This window comes from Acomys russatus, chromosome 8 (genome assembly GCF_903995435.1).
Source record: "Acomys russatus chromosome 8, mAcoRus1.1, whole genome shotgun sequence".
In the NCBI taxonomy this organism is placed as follows: domain Eukaryota; kingdom Metazoa; phylum Chordata; class Mammalia; order Rodentia; family Muridae; genus Acomys; species Acomys russatus.
In genome coordinates, this window is record NC_067144.1 from 27162718 (window position 1) to 27183020 (window position 20303).

At 42.4% G+C, this 20303-nt stretch overlaps 1 protein-coding gene across 31 annotated transcripts in view; it reads left to right on the forward strand.

Annotated features, from left to right (window-relative positions):
* Window positions 1-19528, forward strand: part of Zbtb20 (zinc finger and BTB domain containing 20) — a 732891-nt gene extending 713363 nt beyond the window's left edge. For all 31 annotated transcript variants that reach the window (XM_051149938.1, XM_051149932.1, XM_051149937.1 and 28 more), the window contains 2 exons: window positions 6277-7881; window positions 15803-19528. In XM_051149938.1, coding sequence (XP_051005895.1) covers window positions 6277-7881; window positions 15803-16224 — 2027 coding nt within the window. In that variant the 3' untranslated portion in view covers window positions 16225-19528. The remainder of the gene's footprint in view (window positions 1-6276; window positions 7882-15802) is intronic.
* Window positions 19529-20303: the final 775 nt, after the last annotated feature.

The following is a 20303-nucleotide window of genomic DNA, read 5'->3' on the forward strand; positions in this document are numbered from 1 at the left end:
ATGTGTTTGTGCTCTTACAGACCAGTCACTTGGAATAATTACATCCCCACTGTCTGTAGGACAGTTTCTTGAATGTTCCCAGTGAGTGTCATCACAGGCTGACTTTTTACTGGGGTAGAAAGCCAGGTGGGTGGGTTATTCTTTTAAAATAATATGAAGAGCTCTGTTTTCAATAACAATTTTCTCTTTACCATCAGTTGTACTGTAGTGCCACTGTGGGTTTTTTTTAAAGGTGATTTGGCATTTTCAAGTACACAAAAATCTGTGGAAAGTTGTGTAGCTTTTGAAGAGTTGGGGTTTCCAAAAGAGAGAGGTTGGTTGGTTTGGGGGTGTTTGGAGGTTTTTTTTGTGTGTTTTTTTCCCCCTTGGTTATTTTGAATAGCCCAAATGCCTATTCAGTGCCAATCTAGGAAAGAATGGAGTTAGCATTTTCACACCAATCCTTCCTATACAGTTCTTGAATACCATCTAATCAAGATTTGTTTTCAATGGGGGACAGATCTACAGTAGGCTATTTTAAATTTATTCCATTGGAATCTATACATTAATGCCCACTGGATGAAAAGGACATGTTCACAAAAGCCCGGACTTTGCCTTACTGTGGCAGAAACTTTCCCACTGTATTCGTGTTAAAAATAAAAGCAAGCCTGGGAAAGGAATTGCCTCAGCATTGTGTGCTGCAGGAATGAGGCCTGCCTGAAAGGAGAAGCTTTGCTTCTCCATCGCATCTGTACCACTATCAGCAAAAGAGAAGCCAGCCTTTCATGGCACCTCACTGCAGTGGGGGAGAGGCAGTGTACTCAGGGAGATGTTTAGAGTCTTGTCCATAAAATCCAGACGGCTGATAAGGTCAATTGTATCTGTGCATGGTATTACCTTTGCCTTTATGGTTTTTAGTCAGCTTGGTGACAACAATAATATTATATTCATATAGACTATTTAGCAAATAACCTGATTGTTTAGAGTAGTTAAATATTCACTCCAATTTGGTCAAACAAGCAGATTTTTTTATGAAGTTTTTTTGTTTTTGTTTGGTGTGTGTGTGTGTGTGTGTGTGTGTGTGTGTGTGTGTGTGTGTGTGTATGAAAGATAAAATAGGTAGGAAAAGGTATTCCAGGTCTGTCACCTGATTGCTTTGTGGGCATCCTTGTTGTCATTTATCCAAAAGGTCTTATATTCTTAAGTCTGAATTTAGGCTTGGGTGGCTTTCTGTTCACCTGTAAGGTGACCATATTTTTTCATTACCTAGCTCTCTACATTGTTTAAAAACTTCAATGGCCTCTGCCATTGTCTAACAACCTTGTAGTGGACTTGATAGAATCATTCTCATATGCCATGGTGCTCTTTTGAATATGATTTTCCTGAATTGTGAGTTCAAAGGTGAGGCCTGTGGTATGGTAGTTTGGCTGTAGATATACCAAGTTTCCTTGCTAAGTGTATTGTGTCCTGCAGCCAGTTCCATTTTGCTGAGGCCTCAAATTATGTTAAATCTAATGATGGAAATGCATACCTCCAGGCTGCTGTGATCCAGTCTAGCAGTGGGTGTGTGTCACCTTTACTGGTGTCCAGGATGTGCTCTAGAGCATCACATATATATCAGGTTTCTCAATTATAGTCTCAATCTTTTTCATCTCGAGGTCAGTTAGCATTATAGTGTCTGCTCCCTTTTCCCAGAGCTTGACCAAGTATGAAGCGTCCTTCATACCATTCTGGGCATAATCTTGTTTGAGTTGTTGAATCTCATGGGCGTGTATGGCCTAATTTCCATAATTTCATCTCCCCATCTCCTAAAGGGGTTTCTCCTTGTGGGGTTGCGAATTTAGAGGTGGTCACTGGGAATGATGGTGTGGGACCCTGCACACTGTAGGAACCCATCATTCCCTTGAAGGGGTTGCTTTCTCTCCACCTCCTTGATGTATTTAAGGCTAGCCTTTTGCCCATTAATCTATCCTTATCTAAATCAACCACAGTCTTCATTAATATGGGAATTTCTTGTTTATTGGCCCTCTCCACCATTGTTTCCACCATTCTAGCTGAGGCTAAAGGTATGCCTATTTTAACCTTCTTGCCTTTAGTCCTTTTAGTACCCTTTCCAAAGCATCTTTGAGGTTCATAGTCCTAAATTTAGATATTAACCTGTTCATTTTTTATCAATTTTGTAACCAATTGATACAACAATTTAACATGTTTCTTTCTAAAATACCAAATTAATTGCCACTTGGGGCGGGGGGAGTCTTAATTGTTTGGCTCAAAATTTGGTCGGCATGCCGGACCAGTCACTTAGCTAGCCAGTTTCTCATATGCTTGTTACTGTACCTTCTGTTCTTCTCATCATCGTGGTCCCCTTGGGCAGTTCACATCACCAAGGTCAGGACCTGGGACCCCTTGGCCTCCTATGCCTTCGGCTCTTCCTACTGTTGGGGTCCCCTCGGGGATATACCTTCAGCAGTTGGCACAAAGGTGTCTTGTTGACACTTAGAGTGTCTTGGTCTCTTGACCAGATCCCTACTCCTTCCAGCTGGTCTTCAGACACAGGGTTCCCCCTTTGCCCTTGCCTTCAGATGTGTGGTGGATACTAGAGGTCAAGATTCTGGTAGCCCAGAGATGATTTTCCTGCCATCTGTTTGCAGCCAATGAACTGTGCTGCTATTCTCTGCTTCAATGAAAGAGAGATTTCCATGACAGTGAGAGCATAGTTAGAAAGTGATACATTTTAGTTCCAGGACAAGGCTTATTTCTCATACATAAATAGATGTCTGTTGTACACTCTCACAAGTGTGTGTGTGTGTGTGTGTGTGTGTGTGTGTGTAGCTTAGATGGCTGCAGCTATAGTAAATTCTCTAGGCCTACAAGCCAAAGGCTTAAGACAATCTTTCTAACTTTTAATTTGAGAGCTGATGGTACCACAGCTGTATGGACCCCTACTGCCAATTCTGATAGAAGACAAAGCATGTGATGTCATGGAATTTTCCGGAGAGAAATCCAGAGCCACAGTACCTGGGTGAATACACCAGCTCTACCACCAGCTACCAGCGTAGCTTTGAGCACACTGCATGATTTTTCTGTTCTTAATTCCCCTGTATAGAAATGGGAATAATAATACAACCTGTTCCCCATGGTTTCTGTGAGGATTAAATAGAGTCATAGGCATAGAGTGGTTTGGACAGTGCTTGACAGATAATGAGGCCTGAAGAAAAGTTTGCCCTTTAACATATATAGAATATAGACCTCAGTAAGAGGTTGGGATATATATGCTCTATTGACTCGATTCCTAGCCATCCATTCCTGAATTATTGGGATCTTCATATTGGGATGTATTTTGTATCAACATATATATCAGGGATTTGCTGTAATCAGTTGTACAAATAGAGTTGTTTTATTAAGTGAAAAAGTTGGAAAGTATAAGCAAATACAGTATTTCAGACACGTATAAACCGGGTGGAAGTTGAAAGAGGTTCAGTTACCTAACGCAAGGTAAATTGCATCACTGAATGTGATACAAGGGCTTAGAGCACTTATTATGCATAGACAGTATGAGAGTGATCAAGTGAGCAAGGTGGACAGTGTGGTAGAGCAGAGACTGCCCCTGAGTGGTGCTCGATCAGGACAAAGAACCTGAGGAGTCAGACTCCCACTACACTTGCTCCGGCTGTGCGTAGGCCAGTGCCTCTGAGGTTGCTTGCTACAAGACACAAGTTCCGAAATGTACTTTGAAGGCCACTTTGTCCTGAAAGCCCACTTACTTGACTTCTCTCAACCTGGTAGCTCAGTTTTGTACTTATACCTCTTCTCATCATTGTGACCAATACATGACAGAAAAAAAAATCCTTGAGGGAGTGGCCTAGTTTGATTTAGGTTCCAGTGATAAAGAGCATGACCCAAACTATGTTGGGGAGGAAAGGGTCTATGATGTTTTACAGCTTAGAGTCCATTGCCGAGGGAAGTCAAGGCAGGAAACAAGAAGGGAAATTTGATATGAATATATTGTATGAAAATAATTATTTTCAATTAAAAAAAAAAAAAAAGAAGGAAGAAGCCTGAAGGGAGGAGCTGAAGCAGGAGCAGCAGGCCCAGGGGCTGTTCTGAATGAGAATGGCCCCATAGACTCACATACCTGAGTGCTTAGTCATCAGGGAGTGGAGCTTTTTCAGGATGATTAGGAGCTACCGCTTTGTTGAAGTAGGTGTGGTTTTGTGAGAGGACGTGTCTCCCTGGGGGAGGGCTTTGAGGCTTCAAAAGGTCAAGCCCAGCCTTGCACCTCTTTCCTGCTGCTGTGGATCCAGGTGTAGAACTCTCAGCTACTTCTCCACCAAGTCTTCCTGTGGGCCGCCATGATGATATTGGACTAAACTCTGGAACTGTAAGCAAACCCCAATTACATGCTTTTATTTTATAAGAGTTGCCTTGGTTATAGTGTCTCTTCACAGCAATAGAACACTAAGACAACTTGATTTCAAGATCCCGCTCAGCCTCATTTTCATTCTACCCCCGACCATATGCCCAGGGCTGGCTAGGCTCTCCTCCATCAATTTAGCAATCAAGAAAATGCCCCTATTACAACAGTGTAATCTGATGGAGGCAATTCCTCAATTGGGATTTTTGTTCCTTGTCTCTGGCTTATGTCAAGTTGACAAAAATGAACTAGCTCTGGCTCTGGGAGGAAAGGTTTATTTTGGCTCATGGTTTCAGAGGGGTCAACCCACACTTGTAATAATGGACACATATACAACTTTATTGTATACAGGAAGCTGAGAGAGAGAATTCAAGAGACCAAGGCAAGATACAGCCCCAAAGGGCACATGACTAATGGTTACTTCCTCTAACCAGGCCCTACCTCCTACCTTTATCCACCTCATCCAAATAGAATATTATTATGAGTCTCTGAACGGCTTAATCAATTCCTTAAGTCAGGCCCCTCCGAGTCTAGTTATCAATGATAATACCCTCACAGACAGAACCAGAAGACGTGTTCCTCATAATCTTTTAGGCACCTTTTAATTCAATCTGTCAAAATAAGATGTTGTAGGCTGAGGTTCCGAGTGTGTCAACTGAGGAATGGCTTGTAGAAGGACGTTCTTGGGAGACATCTGAGAGGTGAGGTAGGAAAGTGGGAAAGCCCCGGGACTGGGCCATAGCCATCTGTTTTCTTCTCAGTGTGGATCAATGATAACACCATCATCACCCGCGTAGACAGCATAGGGATGGCAGTTGGTCAGACCGGCAGAGGCTCCACAGAGATTACTGTCTAACTTGTGGGAGCCACTTAATAGTTCTACTGTTGAATGGTTCTACAAAACACCCTATTGCTTAAAGTAAGCTTGTACCTACCCCACCTCGAGTTTCCTCCTGCTCTCCTGGCCTAATCATTAACAGTGCTCTCTTTCAGCACACCTAGCTCCGGCCCTTTAAAACACTGCTTCTTTCTGTGTGTAGTGGCATAAGTACGCCATTAATTCAGGCACTCAGGATTAGGCAGAGGCAAAAGAATCTCTGAGTTCAGGGCCAGCCTGATCTCCACAGTCAGTTCCAGGACTGTCTGAGCGATAAGTGAGAACCTATCTCAAAAAGAAACAACAAAACTTCCTTCTTCATTAAGCCTCACCATCTCCTGTATCACACACGCCCCACCTTGAAGGTGCCCAGACTTCGAGGGCACTAAGAGTGAGGAGATACGGAATCAGATAGAAAACGGCTCACCCCATCTGCAGGCGGAGTGCATCATTGAATTTTCTAGGAACTTTTGCAAGTCTAATATAGGATATGGTAACCATGCCATGTAAGCTAAGAAGGGGTTGAATTGTTGAATTTTAAACTATAGATAGTGTTGCTGTCTACTTATGAAATAAGAAATGTTAGTAACGTGAGGAAAGGAGTTAAAATTTCCCAGATGACTTGGGATTAAGCCTGTCCAAAGAGTGGGAGAGTGTTCCCCGAGTGCACGTGCCCCTCTCCCTCAGTTCTTGATGCTGTAGTTAAGGGCTAGAGGGCAGCAACCCACCTGCTTATCCTTTCAGAAGACAACAGCACCGGAATTTTTTGGAGAACAGTATGAATGTGATAACCAAAATAGAAGGGACTCTATGTCCAGAGGTGGGGAGAAACTCAAGGCATTGGTTGCCTAGGTCGTGTGTGAAGCCCGCCCATCTTTCTCCCTGTTCGTGCATGCATCTGCAAAGAGGGTGGTTCTGGCCTTGCTCTTCTGAAACCTGAGTTAGAAATGCCATCAGCTGTATCTGACTATGCGCCCTGTCTTGTGTTTTCCTCACTATCCTGCAGGTGACATCAGTTGCAAGGGGATGACCGAGCGCATTCACAGCATCAACCTTCACAACTTCAGCAATTCCGTGCTCGAGACCCTCAACGAGCAGCGCAACCGTGGCCACTTCTGTGACGTGACGGTTCGCATCCACGGGAGCATGCTGCGGGCACACCGCTGCGTGCTGGCAGCCGGCAGCCCCTTCTTCCAAGACAAGCTGCTGCTGGGCTACAGCGACATCGAAATCCCGTCGGTGGTGTCCGTACAATCCGTGCAAAAGCTCATTGACTTCATGTACAGCGGTGTGCTGCGAGTCTCACAGTCGGAAGCTCTGCAGATCCTCACAGCTGCCAGCATCCTGCAAATCAAAACAGTCATAGATGAATGCACACGCATCGTGTCACAAAATGTGGGCGATGTGTTTCCGGGCATCCAGGATTCTGGCCAGGACACACCAAGAGGCACACCAGAGTCAGGCACCTCTGGCCAGAGCAGTGACACGGAATCAGGCTACCTGCAGAGCCATCCACAACACAGTGTGGACCGAATTTACTCCGCGCTCTACGCTTGCTCCATGCAAAATGGCAGCGGTGAGCGCTCCTTCTACAGCGGTGCAGTGGTCAGCCACCATGAAACAGCACTCGGCCTGCCCCGTGACCACCACATGGAAGACCCCAGCTGGATCACACGCATCCATGAGCGCTCCCAGCAGATGGAACGCTACCTGTCCACCACCCCTGAGACCACGCACTGCCGCAAGCAGCCCCGGCCCGTGCGCATCCAGACCCTGGTGGGAAACATCCACATCAAGCAGGAAATGGAGGATGACTATGACTACTATGGGCAGCAAAGGGTGCAGATCCTAGAGCGCAATGAATCCGAGGAGTGCACTGAAGATACTGACCAGGCAGAGGGCACAGAGAGCGAGCCCAAAGGCGAAAGCTTTGATTCTGGGGTCAGCTCCTCTATTGGCACAGAACCTGACTCAGTGGAGCAACAGTTTGGGGCAGGAGCCACAAGGGATGGTCAGGTGGAACCCCCTCAACCTGAGCAGGCAGTAGAAGCCCCAGCTGAGGGCAGTGCCCAGCCAAACCAGCTAGAAACAGGTGCCTCCTCTCCCGAAAGAAGCAACGAGGTAGAGATGGAAAACACAGTCATCACTGTCAGTAACAGCTCTGATAAGGGCGTCCTACAGCAGCCTTCAGTCAACACATCCATTGGGCAACCATTGCCAAGTACCCAGCTCTATTTACGCCAGACAGAAACCCTCACCAGCAACCTGAGGATGCCTCTGACCTTGACCAGCAACACACAGGTCATTGGCACAGCTGGCAACACCTACCTGCCAGCCCTCTTCACTACCCAGCCCGCGGGCAGTGGCCCTAAGCCTTTTCTCTTCAGCCTGCCACAGCCCCTGACAGGCCAGCAGACCCAGTTTGTGACAGTGTCCCAGCCCGGCCTGTCCACCTTTACTGCACAGCTGCCAGCGCCACAGCCCCTGGCATCATCTGCAGGCCACAGCACAGCCAGTGGGCAAGGCGAAAAAAAGCCTTACGAGTGCACTCTCTGCAACAAGACTTTCACAGCCAAACAGAACTACGTCAAGCACATGTTCGTACATACAGGTGAGTGCCACTTCTCTGAAGGCTTGGCAGCAGGGTCTGGAGGGCAGTGGGAGTGGCAGAACAGGACAAGGACAATAGGTAGAGGGAAGGATTGGAGTCCTCTTTCAAATTCCAAAGAAACCCCACCATGGACCCCTTCTAGAAGTCTGGCTATACCCATCATAGGAATAAAGTACCCCCAAATCACAAAAAAACTTTATGGAACAGAGATGACCTAAAAGCGTCCAGCCTGCAGAAGAGAAGAATCAGTATGTCATAGTCAAGTATCTTAAGTCAGGAGGTGACATGGTGTATGTAGATCCAAAGCCAGCTCTTTGGAGACAGGGTGTTTGGCCTGGAAGTCAGGCCCAGCTACTTGCTACCAAATGTGCCACCTTGGAAGAGATTGTCTAACTTCTCTAAACTTTGACTGGGTTGGGGGGAGGGGAGAGTCCTCGTGATGTACCTTCCTTATGCCGTTTGAGAAAATTGTATTGATTAACATATATGACTTAAAGCATAGTTGGTACTATAGAAGTCGTAGCTATTATTAGTATTATTAAGGTGCCTGGGAAGAGGAGACATTAAGTTTTTTCTATTCCAAAAAGATTAGAATTGGGCCATTGAAAGCTCTACGGAGAATCTTTCAGCTAAATAAAAGAAAAGGTTGAAGAGCCCAAGCTGCTCTGAGCTGTTTGCTTCTCCAAAGGAACTGGGCTCCTGTAATTAGAGGTCTTTAAAGAGAGAATGCATAGGGGCTGGAGAGATGGCTCAGTGGTTAAGAGCACTGTCTGCTCTTCCAAAGGACCCAAGTTCAATTCCCAGCACCTACATGGCAGCTCACAACTGTCTGTAACTCCAGTTCCAAGGGATCTAATGCCCTCAACCAATGCACATAAAAGCAAAATTAAATATGAGAGAGAGAGAGAGAGTATACAGAGTTTCATGAAGATACTGTCTAGAGGATTTATGAAAGATAGTGTTTCCCTGGACTCTACCATGCCAGAGATAAAGATCTCCAGACCCCTGAGTCGGCCCTTTCCTCAGCTACGTAATGGACACAAACAGAAATGTTTCCGTATAAGACAGTGGTTCTCAAGCCTGATCTTTTCTCCGGGATTGCCTGAATATTGGAAAACAGTCCATAAGAGTAGCAAATTTATAGTTATGAAGTAGCAACAGAAATAATTTTATGGTGGTGGGGTCACCACAACATAAGGAGCTGTGTTAAAGGATCACAGCGTTAGAAAGGCTGAGAACCACTGCTGTAAGAGACCATCTGTATGTTTATGGTTTCACATAGGTTCTCTTAGAACTAACGTCACTGACTGCAACGACGGTCATCATATTTGAAATTCTTGCAAGATTCACTCTCCTGGCAAAGTTTTGAGTCTAGAATAGTCACATTAAACAGAATAATTTGTCAGGAAATACTTACACACTTGAGTCCTAATACAGGAAAACAAATTAATTCCCAAAAGCAGCCTTACTTCTCTTACCAGTCTAGTATGAATCTAAAAGGTAGCACATAAAGCGCACACATTGATTGAGGACTAGAAGAAAAGGGAAGTAGAATACATAAAAACACTCCATATGTCATTGCCTAAGCTGAAATTTGCCTTCCTTGTAGTTCAGTCTAAGTCAGGACATAATGTTCAGTCAGTATGCGTCTGTATGTCAGTCACTTGTATTTAAATCTTACTTTTCATACCTCAAAAGAAACACAGAGCCTCACTGCTGAATTTAGGAATAATATTAGGTAGTGATGAGTCACTGTGTTTACTTAGGGCAAAAGTAAATGCAGCAATAACCTGAAATCAATCAAATGAGTCAATCAAACAGTATTTTTTGTTATGTAGTATATTATAATACAAATATGTTGTCAGGTAGTTTATCCTTTTCTTCAGAAAACAGCTGATTTAACAGCCATGAAACTAAGGATTAGCAGAAGTTGGGGGAGCCATTTTTGAAAGTGTATCTTTAGCCAAGTTGACTTTGCTGATCTTAAATCCGTAGACATGCCTTCATTCCTCTTTAGTGAGTGTCTCCTGTAGTCCTGTGAGACAGAAAGCATACACATCCTGTTAGGTCACATATTGAAACAGAGTCTTAAAACTGCAACATAAAACTCTCCTCCTATCCAAAGTTGTCTTTTTAATGTATAAATACATTTCTCTAGTAAATTCACTAAAGAATCCTGTAGTGCATTTGCCTGTGATAAAAACAGCAATGGTTTTGCACACTATATATTTCAGAATCAAAAGCCTATAGGTAAAGTCATTCTTATAGACCTGAGCTGTACTCAAAGTGTGGTCCACACAATGTACTAAATGATGAAGGTCCTAAATAAATTCTAAAGCTGTCAAACTGTATATAATACAGGTATATCTGGAAACAATCCTGTACATGTGCCAACCAGGCATTCAGTTCTTAAAAACCAACTCTTTTCCCTTTCATTCTAGAGTTATTTGGCACTAGCAGTATGGAAAGTCTATCTATATTTCAATATTGAACATGGAAACAAAGGAATTAGAGAAAAAGAAATCTAGTAAAACTAGCACAAGCCATCCTTCATGGGACAAAGTAGGGTTCTTTCTCACTTCTCCCTTCAAGAGACAAAACAGAGGTCAAAGTAAAGGAGTGAGAGCAATCAAAAGCTAGAGATGGAGGATGTTAGAAGGATAAGCCTTGGTGTTGCCATGGATACCAAGGCAAACAACTTAACAGGGTGTCATATAATTTATCTGGAAACTCCAGGTGGAACTTTCTTTTAAGATCCAAACTTAGGGCGTTTTACTTAAAAGAAAAATCTATAAATGAATATGGGCTAGCATATGTAGTTGCTTAGCAAATGTTTGTTGAGTGAGTATGTAAATGAATGTTCAAAAATGTGGACATGCTTTCCAGGAGAACTTAATTCAAGGAACTTATACATAAATGCATTCTTTTCTCTGCACGACTTTTAGATTTCTTTCTTCTAAAAAAAAAAGCTTTAGAATATATTGTGAAGTATCTATATTCCCACTTGTGGCTTTTCACCAACAAATTATAGTTCTTTGGCTTTTTTCTGAATCATATTATCAACAGCCCATCCGTTGGTGGTGTTTTTCAGCCCATTGATATCCTGTGCACATGAGATAATTCTGCTCATTTTTTTGGAAGCTCAGCTTTTTCAGCCATGAATTCACTGTAGAAAGAGTAATAGCTATGCATGTCAATGTTAGCAGTAGGTACACAGAAAGACACAGACAGTGGTGTGACCATCCACATAGGAGCTGAACTGTGAATTCTGTCAACATGGTGGGTACATGTTCAGAGGAAGAAAGCTTTAGTTTTACCATTTTGTGACTAAGTGACTTTAAGCTCTAGGTTGAACCAGAATCACAGTTTTTGGAGTTTTTTTTTTTTTTTTTTTTTTTTTTTTTAATTTTTGGAGTCTTAATAATAGGTTGGATACAAACTCATTTGACTATAAATATTATAACATTATCACAGCCACCTAGGAATATATATTACAGAAATTCCGTGCATTTTCTCGCATTATCACGGAACCGTGTACTGGTAGGGAGAGTTAGCAGGGCTTGGAAGCTTGCCTTACTCACAGCTCTTGTTCATTTGTTGGGATTTTGAGGATGTCAACACAAATGTGACATGAGATAGCATTTTCTGGGGTGTTAACATCCACCCCGCCCCACAACACTGTAAGAAGTCAGATAATATAGACAAAGTTCCCTGGGAATTTAAAATTCTGCTTACCACCAAAAAAACTGAGCTGTCATTGAAAACACAGAGGTTTGTTAATGTATATGTCCCTAGTTGGCAGTCCCTCCTAGACAGTCAGCAGGGACTAGATAGAAAGGCAAGCAGGGGATCATACCATGTATCTTACTGCTATGGTGCCTTCTTCACCAGACACCGCTGAGTAGAGAGTTACCATGCAGCCAGTGCAGTTGCCCTGTCATCGAGTTTGACCACATCCCCACTGTTGGAACCAATCCTCCTGTTTTCAGATAGAGTCTTCATTTTCCCCAGTCAGTGGATCTGTCCTTCCCAGAACACTGGTATTTCCTCTTCCTCTGACTTCCTTGCTACTTTATACCTCACCAAGCATCCTGTTTTGGGTTTCTAATCCACAACCACCCTCATCATGCTCACCCAAAGAAGAGGCTAGGCACTGTCCTACAGCTGAAGATAGAGAGGCACAGGAGAAATAGAGCTGAAAATTTGCATTTACTATTCTTTACCTAGCCCAGGAAAAAACCTAACTAGACTAGGAAACAATCACTAGAATACATGAGTTCTCGCTAAGCCCCCAGTGCTAAGATCACAAAGCAGAATTGGGATGCCTTGGCCCATTAAGATAGACGGCTTTCATTGAAATGGTGTGAACCTCTATACCCTCTTACTAATCACTATTCCTCTTTATTCTTTTCCTTGTCTGTCATAATAGAGTAAGTGTCAGAGCTAGTCCTTGAGGGGTTAAAGAACAGGCATTGAGAAATTGAGAAAAACATAAACTTTTGCCACTCCATCTCTGAAAAGGCAGTGTAGGCCTCCAGTGCTTAGTTGCTTCCTGGTAGGAAAAACCCTGGCAATGCTTTGTATTAATGTGTTGCTTGTGATACCATTTCTTTCACTAACATGTCCATGTTCACTTTTGGTTATTAGCATCAGTAAACCAGCCTGCTTTGGGGATCATCTGAAACATTATTTTGGTTGGTTGGTTTGGTTTGGCTTCTGTTTAATTCAGGCTTCACTTTCCTAGGCAGTGTGGTGCCTTCTCAGTTGGTTGACTTAATCCCAGTCCCTAAAGGCTAGATGGACCAGTTAGCTTTCCTTAAAATGACCTGCACTCCAGGCTAAGTGGCTTATCATTAATTTTCAAAAAAAGTTCACACACATGCACTTTCTGAGCCATTAGTAAGTTATAGATAAGGAAACCAAGGCCTAGACAGCTTAGATAAAACATGCAGGTCACTCAGCCCCAAAAATGGAATTCATATCGGGCTGCTCCCCGAGAATGGATCACTTTACAGCAAAGGGATTCCTTGTGCCTGCTGCCCTTCATGTTACAGTTCACATATCCTCTTTGCATTTTTGTGACCCTTCCTATCAATTCAGACTTGCCAGTGTGAACCATAGGCTCCAAACCAGAAAGCCATCTGTGGCAGTTTATCATCTTCACCTCTCATTTTCTTCTCTTCGGGAGCAACAATCTATACACCATTTCATGAACAGGGCCCTGCTTCCTTTAAGGTTTGCAACAAGTAGCATGTAAGGAAATGTCACAATTCCTGCTGAGTGATGTTGTTTCAAATCCTTCCGTGTAAGAGGGCGGAGTCTGGGCAGATGACTGATGTGAAAATACACTCAGGTCACTCAGGCAGCCCCTGAAATCTCTGCTCCATCATCTCGGCTCTGCAGTCACTATAGAGAGCGCCTTTCTCCGAGTAGCTCCCAGGTGCTTTGCATACGCTTTACCCATTAACTAGCACTCCATTTTCACGTGGCATGGTCCACAACCAGATACTCTGTCCTATGTAAAAATGTGGGGCTGCCAAAGCATTGAGTGATGAAGCAAGTTGCCCTCAGGTCATTTGCTGACAAGGCCTGGACTGGAGACCTCAGGGGTTGTGGACCACCTGAGATGAACACCAGTAAACCCACAGAGCCATAGTAAGTGCTCCATCCAATTTATCACTTACAGAAGGCAAAACAAACCCAGAGAGATGAAAACTCTTAAAAAGTCCAGGGTCACACAAATAATTGCCGGCATAGCCATACTACATGCATACAAACAACGTACATATATATGCAACAGAGGGGAAAATGACAACTGTGAAGAATCAATTTATAGTTGGATTAGATGGGTGTGAAAGTAAAGAGCTTTGACTGGTGACCTTGCCTAGAGGAGTAGCACAGTCCGAAGGTGAACGTTTCAAACAAGAGCATTTTACCAGAGTTCCACCTTCATAACAGGCCAAAATACCATCTGCAATCTAAGGTGCAATTCCCATTAAAGGTGACAGGTGGACGTGCTTTAAGAGATAGTTGGCCAGCCTCTCATGGCCACTATAAATTGTACTGAAAGCTCAAGGACAGCAAAGACCAGCTGAGTTGCAAGCATGTTTACAGCTGAGAGAAATGCCTCAACTAAAAATTACATGCATGATTGTCTCTATGGGGACCTCCATTTATAAAAACTTTACCAATGTAAATACTATGCATAGGCTGAGCTCTTTCGCAAGCTGGAATTATTGGCAATAGACTTCCCCAGATTCTCCTATTTTAATCTAAAAATTAAATTATTCTCTTTTAGCCCAAGACCCTATACATCATACATCCCCATTAGAGTGCTTTAACTCAAGCTCCTTTACGTTAGAAATTCCAAGAAAATTGTCTAATGAGAGAACATTCCGCAAGACAAAGCATAAATATGAAGCCCTCAATTCAGACCCTGGCATAATAAACATCCGGTGCATGTTTTATTGCTAGAGTTACCATGATACATTACCCTCCATCAGAACAGAAAAAGGAGAGCAGCAGTCAAGACCCTTATTTAAATGGGAGTTAACTCAAGGTTAAGGGGTAGAACCCTTGTCCTGCTGCACATTCCAGATGTTGAAACATCACCCAAGAGGGTCTCGGGCTTGAGGCACTCTGAGGCCACTGCCTACTTTGGGCTATCAGTAATGAAGTGGAAGAGGTGGATCATACACTTTAGAGAGTGTATGTCATCTATCAAAATGAGAAAGCAGCAAGTATTGAGAACCAAAGCAAGTCTTCAGGCAGTTATCCAAAATGATAGCCCAGAGCCATGGGCTTTAAAGGATCCCTCAAGTCACCATCTAGTGACTATTCTTACCTTATGGTTTCTATCTAGCTTGATCATTTGGTTCCAGAGCCAGTGGTAGACAGAGCAGTAAACACACAAGAAAGAAGTGTTGTGCCAGCTGGCTAAGAAAAAAAAAAAAAAAAAAAGACAGAAAAAAGCTATTTTAGAAATTGACCTAAAAGTTCAAAAAACATATGGAACCATTTAATGGTAGAGGATGTAGCCTTGTAATAAGAATGCCATGCAAGTATTCCCACACCGCCCTTGGTGGTCTCCAAAGTGATTCCATATGTGTTTCATGTCAACACCATCACAATGAGGTAAGTAAGACTGTGTACCTTGGAGGCTCTTGATGATTTGTTATAATGGTGCAGTGTGTTGGTACCTAAGCAAGAACAGGGCCATGTGACTCAGAGATCAGCAGTTTCCCACCATCTAGTCAGCGTCCACAGCCAGTGAGGCCAGTCTGTGAACAGTTCAGTCAACGCAGACTAGCCAGTTTATCTTAGGTTTCATTTCAGGAAGATTTTATCAGAGACGGAGAAACTGAAAGTGTCAACCCAGGCCTAGGGTCAATAATGGGTAGCCAAGCATTTACTGGACCAAATAGTGGAAATGGAGATTTTCCAAAAAGAATCCAGTTATATGATCAATATTCCTACTTCCCAAAGATTGTAGCAAACCTTCCCTCCAAAGATCTTTCTTTTAATTCTTGTACTTGTTTGCTGATGCTAGTTGGGGCTATGTAAATCTTTAATGATGGTTCTGAGAAGTATTCTTACAAAGTAACCTCTTTTTTTCTTTTCCAAATGGCCTTCGAAGAGTTGGGTGGTTGTGTGCTATTACTTTACAAGAGTCTGTTTTGGTCATAGGGAAATGGAACGCTCTAGACTCTCTTGGCATTCTTAAAGCAAGCTTGCTGTGAGCAAAAGAGGCTGGGGAGGCCTAGAGCTTTCCAATAAAAAAATGGATCCATGAAACAATCAACTTTTATTTTTTTTAATTTTTTTTGTTTTTCTTTTCTGTTGTCTTGTTTTTCTGTCTCTCATTCTTCCACTTGGCTGTGTCTTGTTCTGTCCTGCTTGCTGTCTTTTCCCACATCAACAGGTGAGAAGCCCCACCAATGCAGCATCTGTTGGCGCTCCTTCTCCTTGAAGGATTACCTTATCAAGCACATGGTGACACACACAGGAGTGAGAGCATACCAGTGCAGTATCTGCAACAAGCGCTTCACCCAGAAGAGCTCCCTCAACGTTCACATGCGCCTGCACCGCGGGGAGAAGTCCTACGAGTGCTACATCTGCAAAAAGAAGTTCTCCCACAAGACCCTGCTGGAGCGACATGTGGCCCTGCACAGTGCCAGCAACGGGACCCCTCCTGCAGGCACACCCCCAGGTGCCCGTGCAGGCCCACCAGGCGTGGTGGCCTGCACAGAGGGGACCACTTACGTCTGCTCCGTCTGCCCAGCAAAGTTTGACCAAATCGAGCAGTTCAACGACCACATGAGGATGCATGTGTCTGACGGATAAGTAGTCCCTTTCTCTCTTTCTTATGAACCAAACAAAACAACAACAACAGAAACAAACAAACAGACAAAAAGCTATGGCACTAGAATTTAAGAAATGTTTTGGTTTCATTTTTACTTTGTTTTTGTTTTTGTTCCGTTTCATTTTGTACTACATGAAGAACTGTTTTTTGCCTGCTGGTACATTACATTTCTGGAGGCTTGGGTGAATAATACTTTTCCCAGTCTCCCTTGGATGGTGGCCTTAAGGCCTGGTAGTGCTTCAAGAGGTCCACTGGTTGGATCTCTAGCTACTGGCCTCTAAATACAACCCTTCTTTACAAAAAACAAAACAAAACAAGAAAAAAAAAAAAAAAAAAAAAACAAAAAAAGCAAAAAAACAAAAAAAAAAACAAAAACAAAAACCACACACACAAAAAAACAAAAACAAAAGAAAAAAATCTTTTAAAAAAGTTTAAAAAAAAAGCTTAAAAAAAGAAAAAAATTGTTTTTTCCACTCGTGAAGAGCACTACAAAATCTATTATGAAATGTAAAGGCCTGCTGTCTTTAAGTACACCGCTCACAGTGTTTCAGTGGACATTTCACAATTCTGGCCACTTGGACTTCACAGTAAGCAGTTAAAACTGTGGAATATCACTTCTGGTTGAAAACCCAGAGGAAAGGCCCTGCTGTTTTCACCTACCACGTTGTCTGATTTCATTAAAGGGCTCTAGGATGGGAGGGGGCAGCGAGTCCAGTGGTGTAGGGGGAAAGTGGTGTGGCAGGCTTCCGCTCACCCTGGCCCACCTCCTCCACATCCCCGCCCCTTTCAGCAGAAGCCAGGAAGACTTGGACAAGCAACAAGCAACAGTGGCTGTCTTATTTATTCAGTGTCTTCGCTGAGCCATGGCCTCAGCACAATCAAGAGGGACTTTCATGAAAGGCAGGAATGCAGATAAAACAAAGATAACAGATTCAAACCTATGTTTCTAGGTACAAGAGAAGGATTATTTCCAACAATCTTTGCAAAAAAAAAAAAGTGTCAGGATATATTCTTGTGGAAGAGAAAAAGAGAGAAAGGGAGGGTGGGGGGAACAGTAAATGTTCTTGAGGCTTTTTTAATTCAAAATTTTATAGAGGGGCAAAAGTGATGTTTACCGGATAGAATGCTGAATTTTTTAATATATTTACAACAGTATTTGTGTAAAAAAAAAAACAAAAAAGTGAGATTGTTAAAAGTAATTTTTTTCTCATTTTGGTTTTGCATACACTGCCACCAGTCCCTTCTCTTTTACTTTGTCTCTCACACACATATATATATTTTTTGGTAAGTCAAGACTGTTAAGGTTAGCGATACTGCTTCCAGAGAGAAAGAATAAAAGGCAACTAAAGTTATATTTGAAAGAGAGGAAGGATATTTTCTTCATATTTTTTTCTTAATTTTTATTATTTTAAGTATTGCCTGGGTTGCTGAGGGCCTCCGAGGCCCGCCCACCCCTGCTGTAATTTCAACTGCTGCTCTGTTTTGATATGTAGATCTTTGACTTCTAGCAAGCTTAAATTGCTCCACTGAATCTTTTTCACCAATCCATCTAGAGTTCTGTCCTTTTTCATGGGAGGGACATGGTATTTTAGCAGGAGATTTCTTACTTCTCCAAAATTTCACTGCGCTCGTAGGATTCTAGAATTTCCATTGACCTTGCTTTTTTCTTTGATGAAACACTAGTAGTCTAGAAATCTTGACAAATGGGTTTGTTTCATATATGGTCAGCCAGGAGGAGGAATCCGTAAAACTCTGCCATCCTCCTCACCCTCCCCACTATGTGACGTCACTATGAGAAGCCTGTTACAAACCACGAAGCGTCGATGCCAAAACTCCTTTCTTCCTGTCAAACATCACCTCCTGACTCTTCCCCTCATGGCTCAGAGGGCCAAGTAGGATGATCATTTTTTAGTTGATTATTAACCCTTGCTTCTTTGGAAATTAACCATTTCCCTATGCTAGCACCCGGCTTTTGAAAGGTCATGAGTCTCCAGCATCATCTCAGATTCCTTTTTCTAGTTGAGATTTCTCTCTTCGGTCTTGATCAAGAAATCGTAATATTTTCAATTATATACAGTGTCCTGAAGGGATTTCACCTCAAAAATAGGACTTTTTAAACCTAGCTAATACTTCCAAAGTAACTTCGTGACTGGGCATGCTTTAGCACACTTAAAAAGAAAAGTAAACACTCTGATAATGCAGAAACACCAACCTACAGTTTTAAAAAGAAGAAAAGAGAGGATTTTGTTGTTTCTAAATAGACAATTGGTTAACTTGGAGCTTTCCCATAAGTTCTTTGTGATGTTTAGTAGTTTGTGCAACTGGAGTATTTGTGGTGTTTGAGTTGGTCTTATGGTGCTTAATTCAGTGGATATTTTGCTAGAAGTTGTAGTGTGGATTTGGATGGGTAACTGACTAATGTGTATCACTTCTCGTGATTTCTAGAGGACAACAAGAACTTTTGTGACCTGCTTTAAAAAGTAGCTTCAGAAATGTGGAAGTCCTCCCCACCCACCCCCACCCCTCTGCTGGTTTTGCTGTTAAAAGGGTCAGTAGTGACTTAATGTCTCCTTACCACCAATAGATTAAATAACTATGTCATGGAATCATTTGGATATCTCAAAAAATGAGTCATTTAACCCATCAGGGAAAAATAATAGGACTGGCATTGTGATAAGTTTTCTTAACCTAGAGGAAAAAAGACATGAAATCACTCATCATATAAAACAAATGAAAGAAGGTCAAAACCTAGTTTTAATTATTTTCACTGTTGCCAGGAGTACATTTAAAATACTGTCTCTATTCAAACTTTAGTACAGTAGTCAGGATTCATATTGTTTCTGTGAAAACTTTTCTTGACCATGTGCCATTGGGCTACATGTCCCTGTCTGCTTCTTAAATCTGAAAGAGACCCATTTGCCTTAATGCTGATGTGCCATTTTCAACAGCTAAGCAACTGGGTTAAAAATCCAACATTTGTTGTGGAACACGTGAAAAAAAGAAAAAGAAAAAGAACACAGATGACTTGAAACCCTGATCACACCCTTTCCCTATAAAGAGAATGTCTCCTTTAAAAAAGTGTGAGGCTGTCCCTAGGCATTCTTGGTAAGGTCCTGTTGTGTAGGCTCATTCCTGCTGTAGTCCCCGCAAACATCTCACAGCCTAAAATGTTTGACATTGTTCTCTAGTATTGGGAGGACACTCAGTTGGCATCAGCGTTCTGAATCAAAGGAGCTTCTATAGGGCTAGTGCTGTATATGTGGCCTCTGAAGGACTGCTTTCCACCCATCCACATTTTAGAAGGTAAACCAACCTGCACCTATTTAAAAAAGATACAGGGACTTCCTGGATTTCCCACGGAAGTGGGAACGACCCCCCCCCCCTCCTCTCGGTTTCCAGTCCTACAATTGTTATGATGAGACCTTCTCAGTACTTTTAAAACTAGAAAAGAGAAAAAAAAATCTTTTTATTATACAGAAATACACACACACACACACACACAGACACACACACATGCTCACATAATGGAAACAGTTGATCTAAACAGAAAACCTCTTAAGAGAAGTTCAGGGTACAAGAACTGGTATGCAAAACAAAACAAAAACAAAAAACACTAGTGTAATTCTTTAGAAAAACAATCTGACTTTAAAAAGGAATTTGCTAAATATAAAAACATTAAAACATTTGAGGAATGTTTATCTCAACACATCTATATATTTTTCATATACTTATGAAAAATAAAATTCCCTAGCACTCGGAACATCAGTAGTATCTTAGCTTGTCTGGTAGTAGTTTTGTTTTATTTTAAGTACCAGCATTTGTACAAAAAACAGCCCCTAACTGTGTAAAATATACCCCCAAAAGACAGTGATTAGAACTAGTGGATATGATTCAGCTCTACAGTAAAAAACAAAATCAATTGAGAAGTAGCCCCCCCCTCCACCAGTAATCCGAAATGAGAATCTGTATGAAAGTATTCTCATTGTTTCAACTTAGCCTCCTCACAACCATTTTGCAGGCTCCTCTGTCCCAGTTGTTTGCCAGGAATGATGGAGGGTGA